General features: G+C 34.5%; 1 protein-coding gene and 1 long non-coding RNA gene across 3 annotated transcripts; both read left to right on the forward strand.

Annotated features, from left to right (window-relative positions):
- Positions 1 to 895: 895 nt before the first annotated feature.
- LOC142528923 (casein kinase 1-like protein 3) lies at positions 896 to 6,897 on the forward strand. Of its 2 annotated transcripts, XM_075634211.1 has the most exons (15): positions 896 to 1,141; positions 1,243 to 1,283; positions 1,813 to 1,882; positions 2,608 to 2,756; positions 2,862 to 2,957; positions 3,042 to 3,109; positions 3,494 to 3,555; positions 3,648 to 3,711; positions 3,818 to 3,902; positions 3,981 to 4,107; positions 4,293 to 4,369; positions 4,517 to 4,571; positions 4,913 to 5,049; positions 5,237 to 5,424; positions 6,696 to 6,897. In XM_075634211.1, exons 1-14 carry the CDS (start codon positions 1,066 to 1,068, stop codon positions 5,414 to 5,416), a joined length of 1,287 nt encoding a protein of 428 aa, XP_075490326.1. In that variant the 5' UTR covers positions 896 to 1,065; the 3' UTR covers positions 5,417 to 5,424; positions 6,696 to 6,897. The 2 variants fall into 2 exon arrangements, with proteins under 2 accessions (XP_075490326.1, XP_075490327.1); XM_075634212.1 differs by lacking the exons at positions 1,243 to 1,283; positions 1,813 to 1,882.
- A 3,091-nt stretch (positions 6,898 to 9,988) lies between these two features.
- On the forward strand, positions 9,989 to 10,760 carry LOC142529514 (uncharacterized). The gene is made up of 2 exons (XR_012815910.1): positions 9,989 to 10,301; positions 10,383 to 10,760. It is a non-coding gene; the product is annotated as an uncharacterized LOC142529514 (long non-coding RNA).
- The last annotated feature ends 1,506 nt before the right edge of the window (positions 10,761 to 12,266 follow it).

Raw genomic sequence — 12,266 nt, forward strand, 5'->3', positions numbered from 1 at the left:
TTAATGAGATCCTACTTACGTAGGTACTATCCTCACTTCATTTCAACGGGTAAGATCTTGCCACACATAAATTCAAAAAAAAAAAAGTAGGTCCTATATATGCATGGGCAAATCTTTGCCATCTATCATATCATGGGGGCAATGCCCACATGAGTAGGATGAAATAAACCGCCAGGACGGACAGAATCGTAGCGCAAGTGGACCGTACAGCTTAAGGATGGCAACTTTCTCCACATATATGGGGTCACGGGTAAAATCTGACACTTTTTCGAATTAGAAGATTTTTTAAAATCTCTGAACTAATTTGAAACAACTAAGAAATTATTATTTAATAAAAACTTGTGTGAAACGATCTCACGAGTCGTATTTTGTGAAACATATATCTTATTTGGATTATCCATAAAAAAATATTACTTTTTTATACTAAGAATATTACTTTTATCGTGAATATCAATAAAGCTGACACATCTCACAGATAAAATACGTGAGACAATCTCACAAGAGACATACTCTTATTATTTTCATTCTCCAACGCACACCAAAAATAATATCAATAAGTAAATAACATTATTATCACTATTATTAATATAATAATATTAATTTTTAAAATATTAATAAAAATATTATTACTAATAATAATATATAATAATAAATTTTGATTTAAGAAATTTTTTGAACATGTCCTTGTATTGCCAAACTAATATTTTTGAAACCAGGATAAAGATTTGATCTCAATGATAAAAAACTAAGATCGAAACAGGAATGAAGATGGAGGTGAAGTTCGAGGACAAAAATGAGAATGACAAATCCGTCTCTCTTCTCCGGTCCAATCCGGTCCGGTCCAGCCCAGCCCGCCATCCCTAGTGCAACTCGTCAATGAATCTTTTCTTTTCTTTTTTTGGACAGTGATAATAACATATCACCTAACGAACAATTAAATAAAAAGCCCTCTAAGGTGTGTGGCTTCTGTTTTCTTCCCGGGAAAAAAAAAATTCTCCATTGCTCTTTGCGAACACTAATTTTGAGGAGCTTCGATTCGATTGATGAGAATTGAGATTGGATCTGATGGAAAGGATCATCGGAGGCAAATTCAAGCTCGGCCGTAAGATCGGTAGTGGATCCTTCGGTGAAATCTTTCTCGGCGAGTTATCTTTTCAATTTATGTATCATACTTCTTTTCGTCACTTTAGGTTAGCCATTTTTTTATTTGTATGATTTTTCTGACCTTTTTCCCCTATGCAGCTACGCATGTTGATAGTTTTGAGATCGTCGCTGTGAAAATCGTAAGTTCCCCCCTCTTTAGCTAATGAAACTGATGTTTTCTATTTCTTCGTATCTGGTTGTTCTGTTCTGTACATTTTTGCTTATAATTTGATGAGAGATGGAATAGAATTGTAAAGTTGCATGTAGCGGAGTGGATCTCTTGTTGTTTAATTATTATTTTTCATGAAATAGAAGTGCTAATTAGACTAAAGCCACTGTAATTTAGGTTCATTGCTATTTTGTGTGCTTGTAAGTAGGTTTAAGTGGTTTCACATCAATTTGTGTCAAAGGTTGTGTTAAAGGAGTATCAAATCAGGTTCCTCATACCAATTTGCTTCAAAAACATGACCACATTGCACTTGAATTGATCCTTTATACTATGTCAAATCGACTAAACGTGGGATTGTTAGAAATTTGGTTTGTTTAATTTGGAAGGTCCTGTTAACAGAAATGGAACAATTGTCTGTATTTGTTTATTTGTTGAAAAGATTTTTAGTCATTGTGATATTGGATGCTAATCAAAAGTTTTCTATTTGTTTCTGTTTTCAGGAAAATAATAAAACCAAGCACCATCAACTTCTTTATGAGGCCAACTTATACAGGATTCTTCAAGGAGGAAGTATGTACTATTGAATCCCAAGGGATTCGGTGTGCAATTGGCACGTGTTTTTCAAATCCATGGGTTGTGTGAATGACATAATAGATTGATGATTGGTTCATTCCAATCAAATTCACACGTAATTCGCCTATGTGGGGAAGTAATTGTGTGCTTTTAAGAACATTTATTGCTTTACTAAAAAGGAACAAGGTGACCGGACGACATTCGTTGTTATTACTGTCAAGCTTGGATTGAGCAGTCCTTCGACGCTATCCATATAAAACAAAAAAAGGAAGTCAAAACTTTTCGTATGAGCACCGAAAATCTCACATGTTGTCAGTTGTTCGTCTTAATTATGATAATAATTTTGAAATGGAAATGACATATAATTTATTGCATCATTTGCGGAAGAAAATTTTAAGTTCAAAGATGTCTGTAATTTAGTCTCTGAGAGAATCTTATTTTAATTTGATGACTGAGATAAAGGAAGTATATCAGAAGTTACTTTGCCGATATGTTAAATTGAGCTTTATTGTGTATATATTCAGTCGATATTCATCAATTTGTTTGATTGTCAGCAACACTGACAAAGATGATAGTGTCACCTTGAGATTTATTTTATGTCCTGTGGCATGATGTTGCTTCCAGTAAACATGTTTAGTTTGCTGAGTTAGCATGATGTATTGAAATTACAAACTGTGTCTTCATTATTTACCTATAACGTATTTCTATTTCTCTCTTCTTAGGTGGCATACCAGGTACAAAGTGGTCTGGTGTGGACAGGGATGACAATGTTCTTGTCCTTGATTTACTCGGTCCAAGCCTTGAAGATCTCTTCATGTATTGTGGTCGGAAATTATCATTGAAGACCGTCTTGATGTTGGCTGATCAAGTGGTATGTTAATACATAAACGATACTTTGTTATCTTATTTCTGCGGTCACAACTTGTTTTGGTATTCTGATTTGGAGTTTTTCTCTTTTTTTTTTTTGCATCTACAGATAACTCGAATAGAATTTGTGCATTCTAAGGGGATTTTACATCGGGATATTAAACCTGATAACTTTTTGATGGGTCTTGGTCGAAAAGCAAATCAGGTATGGCATTGTTATGTTTACCATTTCTTCTGGCCCTTCACCTCGTCTTTTTTTGTAATTTTATTCCCTTACCGCACTCCATAGGTTTATATTATTGATTTCGGCCTCGCTAAAAGATATCGAGATTCGAGTAACCGGCACATTACATACAGGTTACATTTTTCACTCTTTGAATTATGGAACCATTGGTAAAATTGCTCAATTTTTGTTAATTTTTATGATAAATTCTCATGTATGTAATTGATGTTGTTTGAGCTTGGGGATTTAAGTCCTGACTCCTGAGAAACCTCATGGTCCACCAATTGAGTAATTGGTTTGCCTGAGGTTGGCCACACCTCATTTGACATCTTACTTTGTTCATTTTTTATATCCTTCATTTGTGTTTTTTTTTTGGAAATTAAAATTAATAAAAAAATTTCCACTATTTGAATCATATTCTGATTTGTTTCTGTGTTTTCATGTCATTCCACTTGTGTGTGGCATTCTATCTCAGGTTTATTGATCTTCATTATTTTGTTTAACTTTGAACTCTACAGGGAGAATAGGAATTTGACAGGAACTGCGCGGTATGCAAGTTGTAATACACATCTTGGGATTGGTAAAGCTAGGAGAAGACTTCCTTTTGTTTGGTTTATTTCAGTAAAAGAGTGACGAGATAGGCTCTGAACTCCCATTTTATTTATTTTGAAGAGCAAAGCTGTCGAGATGATTTAGAGTCCCTTGGATATGTACTTCTGTATTTCTTGAGAGGAAGGTGTGCTTCTTCTTTTCTCCTTCACTATTTTTGAATATGTTTTCCATTGTTTAAGGATGTGATAATTACTTGTACATCTTTTGACCAACCAAGAATCTTCTTCTAGCCTTCCGTGGCAGGGACTGAAAGCTGCTACGAAGAAGCAAAAATATGACAAAATTTGTGAAAAAAAGCTGTCAACTACTATTGAGGTGGATACATTCATCTATAATTATAATTCTGGTCTTTTTTTATTCTATATTTTGTTGTTCATCAATTATGTCTTGAAGGTTTTGTGCAAGTCTCATCCTATGGAATTTGCATCCTACTTCCATTATTGTCATTCGTTGAAATTTGACCAACGGCCTGATTATGGATTTTTGAAACGCCTGTTTCGTGAACGGTTTACCCGTGAAGGTTAGGGCCAATGCTTTATTCCAGGTTTACGTAGATATTGTGCTTCATAAAAGTTCACGAGGATGATAAATCACACTCTTGGATATTGTAAATTGTTTGGAAAACTGAAGTATGGATTTGATTTGTGAATTGTCCCCTTATCTTTTATTGCTTGAAGTATTGATTTGTTTCTTGTCATCTTGCAGGGTATGAATTTGATTACCTATTTGACTGGACCATTCTGAAGTATCAGCAGGCACAAACAAGTGAAAACCAGCAGCAGGTGTAAATTGTTTACCTTGTTATCTCATTTTATTTTCCCGATTCAACATGCTTCATGGCTTACTTGGAAAGATTACTATAAAAAATATTCATTTACTGTGTGAGTTGGTATGCATAATATTCAAACATTTGTTGATTTATTTTACAGCCAATTCCTTGTGAGGGCAGCCGAGCAACTCCAATGGACATGGAAAAGCATCGAGGTTAAAATTTTGATACTCACATAGATTTCGTCGATAAATGAGAACTTATGATTATATGTTGGTTCCCGTTGAAAATAATATTCTCGATTCAATTATTTTCAAGCAACGGAGTTATGCATTGGAGTGCATATACTCTCTAAGTTAATTGTTCGAGCCTAGTTTTTGTCATATGGTTTTCAGTGCTGCGAGAATGTCTGACCAAGGTTGAAATTGAAATACAATGCATGAAAAACAGATTGAGAATAAGGATAACTGTAGTATTTCATTATGCATATAAGAGGGATAATTCCAAATTTCGTGAGATTGCTAATTCTGGAATCTTTTGCATGTCATTTTTGCAGATAATAATGCATTGTTTTCGGCTGAATTAGGTGAACGTATGAGGTCGAGTAATGCTGCTACCAATCCTGGTGTTCACGTGCAATTTAAATCACCGGCGAATCGAAATCTTACTTATGAGATTCCTATGGATAGAAATGTACGCTACCTTTTTGGTTAGAGAAAGTGGAACAAGCTTATTCCCTTTCCTTTCTTCAAGAATAAATTATTTGTTTTTGTGATAATGTGTTCGTAACATTGATTTGTGTACGTTATTGCTTGGGGCAATCATATCATGTTTTTCCTTTTCTAGTTAACCTAGAAATACGATGTCCTTTCTTTTGTAGGTGCTAAGCGGTGTATCTCAGTTGACACCTACTTCATTCACTCCTGCTGTTGTGGCAAAAGGGAATGCCTCAAAACCTAATTTATCAACTGAAGCAAATGCTACTCGTGAAAATGGTGATAGCATTGGTCCGTCAAGTAGTTGGATTTCTTCCCTACACCGGATTTCTTCTTCCAAATGATTTATACGGTACTCATCCAATTAAGCCTCTATCTTCCTCTTTCTCCCTCATCCACCTGCCTTTTCCACTTCTCTTTTTCTATATGTAGTTTTTTTTTTAAATTTCAGCACGCAATTTATGATGCATGTCAGCGAACCATTTTCTGTCGCTTAGATACTTCTTGTTTGTGTTTTCCATGTAAACATCGTGTCAAAAGTACTGCTAAAGACTTCATTACAATTTAGTGGAACATGGTAATGTTCAATTACAAAGGAGCTGGTCTGCGGTTAAAGAGAAATGCACTATTCTTTTTGAGGTGTGAAGCTCATGTTAGATGTCTTAATTTAGATCATCAGTGAACACTTTGGTTGTTGCTTGCATATAGGTCAGCATTCTGTTTCTCCTATATTGAAGCAACTATTTAGTTGCTGTTTTGATTTTTTTTTTTCAGTAAGAGGAATGAAATGTTAATCTGTAATAAATCATTCTGTCTCACTTGCCATATGGTGGCTTTTGAATCATTGTACATGTGCACAGGATTTTGATGCTATGTTGCCACCTTTAGATCCTTATTCTGTTCACCCGGTATTGTCATGAGAATGCCTGGTTAACCTGACTGTATTTGTTGGTGATGAAATATTTGTCGAATTTTGTGCCTTGTTCAACTATTTCTGGTTTAGGGCAAAAACCTCCTCCATTGACTCTATTTTCGTTTTTTTGGTCATAATTTTGACCATGGGTCTTGGTTCTCTCAAGCTTTTTACTGGCGCTTGGAATCTGAGTGCTCTTTTGCCTTTCTGCAATGGTTAAGGAGAAAATGCCTTTATCTTTGATCCCTCGTTCAGACCCTCTCCTTCTTTATCGTCACATAGATCACAACGTCCACAACTCTCACCATGTTGAATTTAATTTGTTGATGATTTGTTCTCCTGACTTTTATCTTGCACCATCTGTTTAACTACAGTTAATTATGAATTTTTTGTGTGTTGTTTTTTTAGTTCAATTTTTGTGGTTGGGATGAATCATCTGTAAATTAACCTATATATGTTTCTGCATCATCTGGTTACTCTATGTTGGGATATTTTTATTTAGTAAAGAAACTATGTTTTGTAATCATCTGTGTATCTTTCTAGCTTGCTCGACCAGACTGAAATATCTATGTTTCTTATATATGGGTTCTTGCATGGTTAAATGTTACCAATGTTTTTCACTCTTGTTTCTGTCTAACAGTAATACTGAGTAAAGATGTGTCAAAAGATGTTACTTCTCCGAACATACCATATTTCACATTAAATTTCAGGTGTGCTCTTTCCAGCGCGTTATGCCGACTTTGATTGATGAGCAGAGAAATGTTATTTGGCGATATTTATCGCGATTGCTGATGCAACCAACTAATGCCAGATAAGTTTGAAGCTTTCTGTGATTGGCAACAAACTACAGAGGATTAGTTGATGATTCAAGGTTTGCATTTATTGATGAAATTGTGAGGTCCATCGATGTTATTCGTATCTTGCAAAGAGTGGCAGTGTTATGGTTGCCGAAATGTATACATTTGGGTCTAAACCCCTCATCTACCTATCGCGGGAACTGGGAAGTATATATCTGCACCCTTCCAAAAAGTTAAAACATTTTGTCCCTTGGAGTAAGTAATGTTTTGAGGGACAAAATGTTTTGACATGCATATGAAGTGTTTTTTATAATTCCAAAATTATCCTTTGTATATATCTATCTTAAAGGTAAAACATGTTACAAATTTAATTAAATTCTCCTTTCTTGTCAATTTTCCATCTAAATTAAACTACCATGTATATTTTCAATTTATTTCCGAACAAAAGTAACTATTGCCTCATGTCTACATCCGAACTCAATTCCTTTGGGTTTTTTTTTTCTATTCTTTACGTTTTGGATTTATTTTAAATTATTTCACATGCAATAAGCCAATACTTGTGCTTTTACCGTTAATAGCACATGACATGGACATATCTTTGTGGGCTCGGGCTATCTCACAAAGTCATATTTATTTTATGTTAATTGGTATTGATATAAAATTAGAGGGTTTGATATAAGTTCTATATGTTTGCTTTTTATGAGTTAATATTACATTAATGAACTTTGTATTTTTATATGAGCTTTCTTATGTTTTGGTTAGTCTGGACTCCAGGGGTAGTATTGTAGATAAGAAAGATTTCCGTACATTTATCCATAGTCCATACTAACCAAAACATAAGAAAGCCCATAAAAAAAATATATAAAGTTCATTAATGTTATATTAACACATATATAGCTTATATCAAACCCTCTAATTTTATATCAATACCAATTATATATATACTAGGTATTGACACCTCAATATTTGAGGTGTTTACCCAGATTTATTGGGCAATATATAATGTTTTTTTTTTTTTTTGTTGCATATTGGTAGTCATACTATAATTAAAAAGAAGTTATAGATAGGATAAAGCGGTTTACTCGACTCTACCTCTGCTGGCAGTGCCCGCAAGGGTCGATCCAACGGCTCGGATTTTTCCGAGTCAATTTTTTTTTTTTACATGGAGGTGGGCCCGGATCACTCATGTGGAATGATCCGGGCCGTTCATTGCCTGCACGGACAAGGTGAAACAATCAGGATAAAGCATGCTAACTGAATATTAATAAAGTGTAGATATTATAACAATATGATAATTTATACATATGCTACAGAATTTTTGCAAATATCACATACTTAGAAAGCATAAAAAGTTTAGTTATGTTCATAGTATTACAAGGTGATTTCATTCTTTGTTTCTAGATGTTGAGTTGTACCTGAGGAAAACAAATCCGATAATAAAACGAGTTAACTTCTAGCATATTGATTGGGATCCAATTATAAAAATTTAATTAAATGCGAACGAAATTATTCAGAAATTCTAATCATATCATGTTAAAGAACCGAGAACTAAACAATTTAGGACAACAAGCCGTTTAGCCTATTTAAATTTCTAATCTCGGAGTAAACATAAATTGTTGAATGTATTCACTCATAAGCATTAATATATTTTGAGTAGCTACATTATGTATTGGTTTTTTTATCGATTATATCTACAAGTTAAAAATTATAAATAGTGGGCACTGATCAAAACTGGGAACGAGCTAGCTATATATCAAACATTAGCTAGTTGTCAATAATATTGCAACTTATACACATTTTCAAATGGTCAACAATGGATATATCAGCAAAAAAATACAACATATCAATAACATTAGTAAAAGTTATTTATGTATTGTAACGCAAAAAAAGTAAACTGATGTAAAGAATAAAATAAAAACAAGTACTATAAATGAATGTTTTATTGAATGTAATTCAGAGTTCTCATAGGTCCATATTAATTTTTTGTAATTAAACATTTTTTAGACTATAAGATAAATGTTTTACTATCGGTAGGACTTTTTTTCTCCGAAAACACGGTATTTTTTCCTCTCAAAAACAAAAAAAGTTATGCCTTTTCTTTACGCAAAGTAAAAAGTAATAAAATATTTTAAATGATTTATTTCCTCAAATACAACGAAGGCGAATTTTGCGAATCAATAACAATTAGCTTAAAACCTTTTCACAAGCACAACAAAGACTTTTAATCCCTTCTATCAAGTTCAAGCTAGATCCATTAGTTGGCTGAGCTAAACGTTAAAGCAGAAACCAAAACAAAAAACCACAAAGCATAAGAAAACACAAGCATAAAAAACAGGAGACCAAACTATAAAACAATATCATATACCAAGTCTGTTCATTTTAGGAACAAGACAGCAGTAGGAATAACTCACTTATTTCTCTCTTCCACTTCCCAGCACAAGGGAAACCGGTGCTTCAAAAACTTAAACATAAAAACCCCATAAGAATAACATAGATTTTTTAACCGGGAGGACATTGTTCGAGAAAGGCTTCGACTGAGGTGAAGGAGAATACAAGGACATTGGCGATGGTGCTGAGAAGTGAGAGGGAGCTTTTGAGCTTGAATAAAGAACAGAAACAACAAATTGAAGAGATTAAGCTGTTGGTCGAAGAGAAAAACCTAGAGGTAAATTTCAGGATGTGATTATTCTATGTTGAATTGATCGGGATGAATGTGTTAAAACTTTTAAATACTTATGGGATATTTGAGATCTCTGTTTTTTATTGAGTGTAAATATTTGGAAGCGAATGCATCACCTATAATTATATTTAGTTTTTTATAATAAGGTGACCATGCGCAAGAAATTGTTTTCTTGTTGACCCAAAATGACTTATTTCTCACGGCATTCGGTTTCTTACCTTTTCATGCTCTGAAGCCACACCATTCATGTTTGATCTACTGGTCTGGGTTCTTCACCATTTGCAGAAGTTGGTTACCTAATCTTTTCTCTATTATTCATGCCCTGAGATTTTGTAAGTTCGAGATATTGATATTCGACTTTAAAACAGAGCTAAGCGTTAAAACAGAAACCAAAAATCAAGCATAAAAAACAGGAGATCAAACTAAAACACAATACAAAATCCCAAAAACTGCTGCCTAAGCAACTTGAAATTTGTATATTTATGTGTTATTTATTCTATTAATTTTCTTAATGTAATTAAAATAATACTAAAAACTAAAAATGTTTTCCCATGCCTAATCTCACACTAAACCTGCTTAAACATGAAAGTTGTACGTTGGGCTTCGTCACGCTTCACGTTTTTTAGAATTTTGATTATTTTCATGTGATTCCATAATTTCATGCATGGATGTTGTGCATTGTTAGTATTTGCTTCAAAAGTGGCATAGTTTTGTTTTAAAATGTAAAAGCGGCATAATTTTAGATCTAACTATTATGATTCATGCGCTCTCTCTTAATGCAGGTATTTCTACAGCTTACCATATTTATTGTGGCGAACGACATTTCCCACATGGTTACGGTTGGTAACTTGGCCATTAAACTTGTTCCTTATTTTTATGGTGTTTTGATACTGACTCAGGAAAATACTCTTTTTCTGGAGTTTAATATTGTTCATGGCAGTAGAGTTCTGTTGGAACATCTACCCTTCTAATGTTTACTCATCGTTGTTGCTCCTTTGTGCCCATCAGACTATATTAGGAGGCCTCTGGAAGGCATCACCTGAACACCCTTATATGGCTAATGCAAAACATAGATTAGCAGATCTTGAAAACAAGGATAGCTGAAAACTACAAGTTCAACTTATTTCAATTTCGTTTTTATGCAAAAGAAATGGTATGTCTGGTTTTGTTTTGGAACTTTTCTCGATGTTTAATTTAAGGGGAAAAAATGAGATTTTAGCTAAAAATGTTTTATTATTGTACTAAAAATCTTGACTACCGTTCATCCGTGTGAATCCAATTTTCAAAACTTGGAAGAATGTTTGTATGAGGTATGTTTGCCCCGTAGGAATTTTAAGATACGCGCCACGAAAGGGTTGCTTTGATTGACATATGTATGTTGTAGTTTTAGGCTAACTTCGACTCATATATCCTACGCATGTATTTTGAATATTAGCTGTTTGCTATTGCATCTACTGGGAAGAGGGAAACACAAGTCTTCGCAACTGCCATCTATCTTTAAAGATCACATCCGTGATAGAGGAACCAATATGAAAATTCAAAGTAGCATTTATCGATCCAGAGTATTCAAGCTCCACACCCACCCCTTTTCACTTCCTACCAAACATGAAATGTGGTCTGTCTCACTCTCCCCATCATTTTCAGCCTATTTAATCCACGTTTGGCTTCATCAAAGTCCTAGGCCTAAAAGTCAAAAGCCTACCATCCTTCATCTATCTTCCCTCCCTCCAAATTTTAGGTCTTCCAGAGAAGATATCCCTACTATCGTTCTTTCGATTATCGACTCGGAAATAAAGGATTCTTATCATATCTAAAAGTAGAGACTGACCAGGAGTTCTTGATAAACCCTCGACGCAATTGCAACGGCGGAGGGATCCATACCGAATTGTGAATTTACCTTCACGTCCATCATGCACCTTTTCCAAACGAAAGCTACCGGAGCATATCCTTGTTTTTATCCCCATAATCCAAGTCCCCAATTTTATTTTATTTTTTGATCAGTATACTCTAAGATCCCAATTGCCAAGAGAGATATTGAGCATAAAGGAGATGGTAACCTTACCACTGCTTTGATCAGATTCTGGGAAAAAAATTGACATGAGTTTTGCCAGTATATTCGTTGACAAATTGATTGACACTTCAGGAAAATCAACACATTTCACAAAAAATGGATAAAATATACAAACAAGCTGCCTCCTGAAATTTTGTAATTTCGCAGCAAATTTGTCAATCGTCCAATGGATTTGTAAAAAAAATGATAAAAGCCGAAACAAAAAACTTACAAATAGCAACAATAATACGCAACTGTGGATTTTCTGGTTGAATGTACTCTGTCAGAAGCAAATCTATCAATGGAACTAATGATTAACACATCACATTCACATGAGCGACAGTATATCAGATTTTTCAAATGCGAAAAATTACAATTTTTCCCACAATCATATTGTTATCAGATTCATATATATAGGTGTATTGTATATATGGTACGTAAAAGGATAAAAACCGGAAATTGTTCAACTCCTGCACCGTGTGGCGGCGGTGCACGACCGAGTATACGGATTGGATTGGGCACCTGGGCGGAAGTTGTAGTCCGACGCGCCTCTCCTTGAGCACGGTACAGAGTTTTCCTGAAGCGCGGCGTAGCTAATGTACTTCGTGGTCGCTAATATGCGCCGCTTGACTTCGGAATCCATGTCGAACTCTCCACCTTCGGCCATGCACTCAGCTATCGATCCTCGGCAGGTTTCAGGCTTGGAAATCGGTATCCAGCTGAAGTCGCTGCCGGCTTCCGCGGATCGGAGAAT

The sequence above is a fragment of the Primulina tabacum genome, chromosome 16 (assembly GCF_025594145.1).
Source record: "Primulina tabacum isolate GXHZ01 chromosome 16, ASM2559414v2, whole genome shotgun sequence".
Lineage (NCBI taxonomy): Eukaryota > Viridiplantae > Streptophyta > Magnoliopsida > Lamiales > Gesneriaceae > Primulina > Primulina tabacum.